Source organism: Notothenia rossii (assembly GCF_949606895.1).
Source record: "Notothenia rossii genome assembly, chromosome: 1".
Classification (NCBI taxonomy): Eukaryota; Metazoa; Chordata; class Actinopteri; order Perciformes; family Nototheniidae; genus Notothenia; species Notothenia rossii.
Window position 1 is genome coordinate 90351695 of NC_136912.1, and position 4474 is coordinate 90356168.

At 40.5% G+C, this 4474-nt stretch overlaps 1 protein-coding gene across 1 annotated transcript in view; it reads left to right on the forward strand.

Annotated features, from left to right (window-relative positions):
* Positions 1–370: 370 nt before the first annotated feature.
* plpp2b (phospholipid phosphatase 2b) overlaps positions 371–4474 on the forward strand; it is a 23870-nt gene continuing 19766 nt past the window's right edge. The window contains exon 1 of the mRNA XM_079689260.1: positions 371–920. Coding sequence (XP_079545386.1) covers positions 866–920 — 55 coding nt within the window. The 5' untranslated portion in view covers positions 371–865. The remainder of the gene's footprint in view (positions 921–4474) is intronic.

A 4474-nucleotide genomic window follows, 5' to 3' on the forward strand; every position in this document is an offset into this window, starting at 1 on the left:
CGGGACTTCTCTAAGCGGTTGACCAATCACAACAGAGCCGGCCAGCTAACCAATCAGAGCAGACTGGGCTCTGGTTTCAGACAGAGAGCTTTTTGAACATTAAAGCATGGAGACATGTCACAGTAGAGACACAAAATACAATTATGAACCTGAAAGCGATCATAATAGGGCCCATTTAATATGTTCCTTGCTATTCTGCATTATGACACAAATGCATTTGAATCTTGAATCTCATGTATTTTTGACTTGACAAGTAGTTTGTGTCAGAGGTACTCCTGTCAGGCACCTCCTCCTGGTCTGATCCGTAAAGGGTTTGAGTCCTTTCTACTTTAAAGACATTCATAACAAGTTTGTTTGCAAGGCAGATAATTAAAAAAACAAGCAAAGCCTCTGAGAAGTTGTCGCTCTTGCTCTGTCACGCCTGTGCGTAAAAAACATTGGAGCCAGACGAGGAAGTGAGGAGGAGGGACCAGTTTGGTGGCGTGGTTTGTGCGGAGAATATACTTTAAACTGGATTCTCCTGACGCCTCCAGCGCTGTGAAACCGAAGGATCTCTCCACTTCTCATTTTCTATCCACAGCAGTAATGCGCGCAACAGGACGCGAGACTCCAGAACTCCTGCTTCTCTGCTCAGAAATGACTTGTTAACCCGCAGTCTTTGTAAGAAAGCTACACACCTTTGCTGTCAATGTCAGCGCAGGTAGGGAAGAGGATCCCGGAAGAACTCGTAGTGCAGGTTACCAGTTTGTTTGCATAGCCTGCGCTTTTTATCCAAAGCGAACGAGAACCGATGGACTTGTTTGCCTCCTTGCTTAAGTAGTTTTTTATTTCTTAAAGTTTTTTGAAGTGTATAAACGGAGACAAGATGAAGGAGAAGAAGACGATGTACGTGTTGGTGGACGTGATGTGCGTTGTAGTTGGTAAGTTATGGACACTAAGTACTAGCCTCTTCAGCATTATCTGCCTTTTATCTAGGAATTGCACTTCAGTGTTGTCAGCAGGAAAGCTGATAGCATGTAGATATATCTGTGTGCTGGCAGCAGTTTCTTTCTAATAACTCTGTGCTTGTGTGTTTTCCACCCACGACAGCAACTGAGGAATGCATGTGCACGTTAAAAAGACACAAAGAGGTTTTTAATGAGAGACACCAGAAGCTATCTCTCTTTAAAAGGCAAATGAAGCCACTGTGTTTCCATGCATGAGTCAGATACTGTAAAAGAACAGCCTGTCATCCGGTTTGTTTATCCAAACTGCGATATAGTGCAGGCAGAAATGTGACTTTAAAATATTACCATGGTGGAACACAAGAGGAAATATCATGCGTATTCTCATCACATGCTGCTCCATGCCCCAAACTATTCAACTGAAAACCTGCAGGACTTTACAGAGCCTCAGGAAGCTCACTGTTTGTTTATGGAAATCTGATATGTGTGTGTGCCCATGCTCATTCCTCTTTTTCTTCAATATTTTGTCTGCCAGGAATCCTGTCTTGAATTCCCCAACTTCCCACATACAGTGCATTCCTAAAGGATATTTCTTCAACAGTGCTCCACAGACCATTGTTTTGCTTTTATAGTTTTCTATTTGAGGGTTACTTTTTTTGGTTTTTCCATTATTTTAGTAACTAGTTCACATCATTGTGTTCATGTTTTCGTCTCCTTCTCCCTTTGGACAATGAACAAATAATCCCATGTTGTGGTTAAAGTTTTTAACACGTGTCTTTTGCTGTCCAGATTTATTGAAAGGATGTGAATATGAGGTTAGGAGGACCACAGGTGTCATTTACATTTTAATATAATATACCATTAACATATATGTACATAATTTGGACATTTAACCAGGAATCAATAACATATTTTACTAAATAAGTATTAAACTCACAAATATATACATTCATTTCTAGGTATTTCATTTGTCTAAATCTACCTTATTGCAATACAACTTTTTTTTTAAATAAGTCAGTACACTAATAATATTTATATAACATTTAAATAAATATGTATAGAGAGATGTCATACAATACAACAATCAATAAATGCATAATAAAAAAAATCCACCAACAGCTTAAAACATAAAAACATCTGAATGCTTATTAAACCGTCCTGGTCCTCCGTTATACGTTACTAAGAAAACATTGAAATCACAAATACCAGCAAAAGTGAGAGGCATCACTCTCAGAAAATCCGTTTTCTGCCTCAGATATTTTACATGTATTTGGAATGTAGCACCCTGCTGGGACTTTGGTTTTACTGTACTATTGCAACAATCCCTTTGCAGACGTGTTGTGTAATAGTCTGGTGTATGGCGGCGTGCTCATCCCCTGTTGTGTCTGCATTCAAAGAGAAAACTCAGAAAATGATGTGTGGCTCTGCTCTGTTGTGCAGTTTCAGCCCCTCTCTTGATTTTCAGAGAGCTTAGGGGTACTTTTTCCGTCTGTGGGAACATCCACAGACTGCTGAAGTTGATAAGCCTCACCATTTCGCTGTCACAAGTCTGGGATTGACGTCTGAGTTGGGCTGAGGTCTGGATAACTGCATCCCACCAAACAGTGCCTCTCCCTTCCCCTCTGCCACCCACGTCAGCCCGCCAAATAATCGTCAAGTCAACCCCAAGCTTATGTGAGGTTGCCCAAGCCATGTAATAACAACGTAGGACTTGTAATTAAGCTCACCATTAGCCCGTACGGAAACAGTTTGGACTTGGGATTTGTCTGCATTTTGAGACCATTTACGTAGAAAAATTCACGTGTGATTCCACCAACGCTGACTCTAATCCTGTCTAATGTACAACTTCTTTTATCTTCTCAAGCTTTTCTTCACAGCCCATTTCTTTATCTGCACTACGTTCACCTCTGACTCTGAAATATTAATCTCCTGATATGCAGCGTGTCTCTTTCTTGTTGTGTCATTCAAATGCCAGTAGAAGCAGTAGATACGATCTCTGAGGGATTTCCTTCACGCTCTGTCGCTCACACCCTGCCCTGCCCAGGTCAAACTAACAACACCTGAGATGTTCCACCTTCTACAGTATCAAACACTGTCTTTTCACTTCTCAATGGAGAAATGTGAATCAAAATGGCTGCTGAAAGCCAAAAAGTGTCCTTGTTTACTTATTCCTGTCTTGTCTGATGCACCATGGAGGGCATTTAGTTGCTTTTCAAAAATCTGTCTTTTTGTTCATTCAAGGCCTACCTCCTCTTTCTCCATTCTTTCTCCATTGTATCCCTCCCTTCCTTTCTCCTCCTCTGTCTCTGTAAGCTTACACTCAGCACAAATAGACGATGGGTGTTGGCTCCGAGAGCAAAGAGGAAAGGCTAATATTAACCTCTTTACACAGTTTATACTCAGGTGTAGTTCTGTAGGTGCAGGTTGTTCAGGAGGTGGAGCCTGCTGTATTTCAAGATGGGCTTGAGGCAAGGCATTCACACACAACTTTTTTTCCCCCTGTGTGCTGTAATGTAGGTTATGAAAACCAGTTTTTCAAATGTCTATAAAGTGTTTTTCAATTACTCAACACAACAACAACACCATTTTCAAGTCATGTGATATTTTTTATTTGAAAGATGCTGTGCCAGAAATACGACTCTTTTTTAGTATGTTTTAGTATGTCAAGCATCTGTTTAGTGTATACTAGTCCCCTGGATTTGAGCTCAAAGCTGAACAGTATAAACAATATACTTATTATAAGAGATGGACACTGTGAAGTTACCCGGTGGTTTTATAAACTACGCTTATGAAGCCTGGAGTTTGGGGTTTTGATCGTCGTCATCTTGTTTTTTTGTCAACCAGATACGACATAGAGGGTGAAGCGAAGTACAAGCTAATGACTATAAAGTTACACATTTTACAATTATCTTTCAAAACTGAAAAACTGTCAAGAGTTGAAGTTGTAAAATAAAAACACAAAGGGCACGTAGCATGGACCTGTCGATCACAAGGTAGCCCCGCCCTAAAACATGCGCTGCTTTATCGTCCGTTTTACTCTTAATTATACCTTTTTTTAATTTACAAAATTGACACCATAAGGTAGGAAAAAGTCCTGAAACAAGCGATTCCGACCAAAAAACCCATTGGTAAAATGTATTTTGAATTAATAAATCAAGTAAGAATTAATTTTCTCGTATCCTTCTATACAGTTTGTATTCACACATCATGAATGATTATCCGATGTTCATCCCAAAACACACGGCTGTAAAACTTTGAAATCTTAGAGTTGCTAGGTTTTTCCTTGCATTATTTTCCTCTTAGTAGATTTGGCTTACATGTACACATCCCCACACTCTGTTCTCTGACCTCGCTGATGTCTGTGAGAGTTTGTCAGCGCTGTCTCGGGGAGCTTGGCCTCTCATGCGGTCGCGTTGGGAAGAATGATCGTCCCGAGTTCTCACTGAAAGGCAGTTAAGTCGCTTGATGGGAATTGTTTTCCTCAAGAGAGCTCTGTCATGGAAACTGAAGCCCTTTAACAAACAGGCACG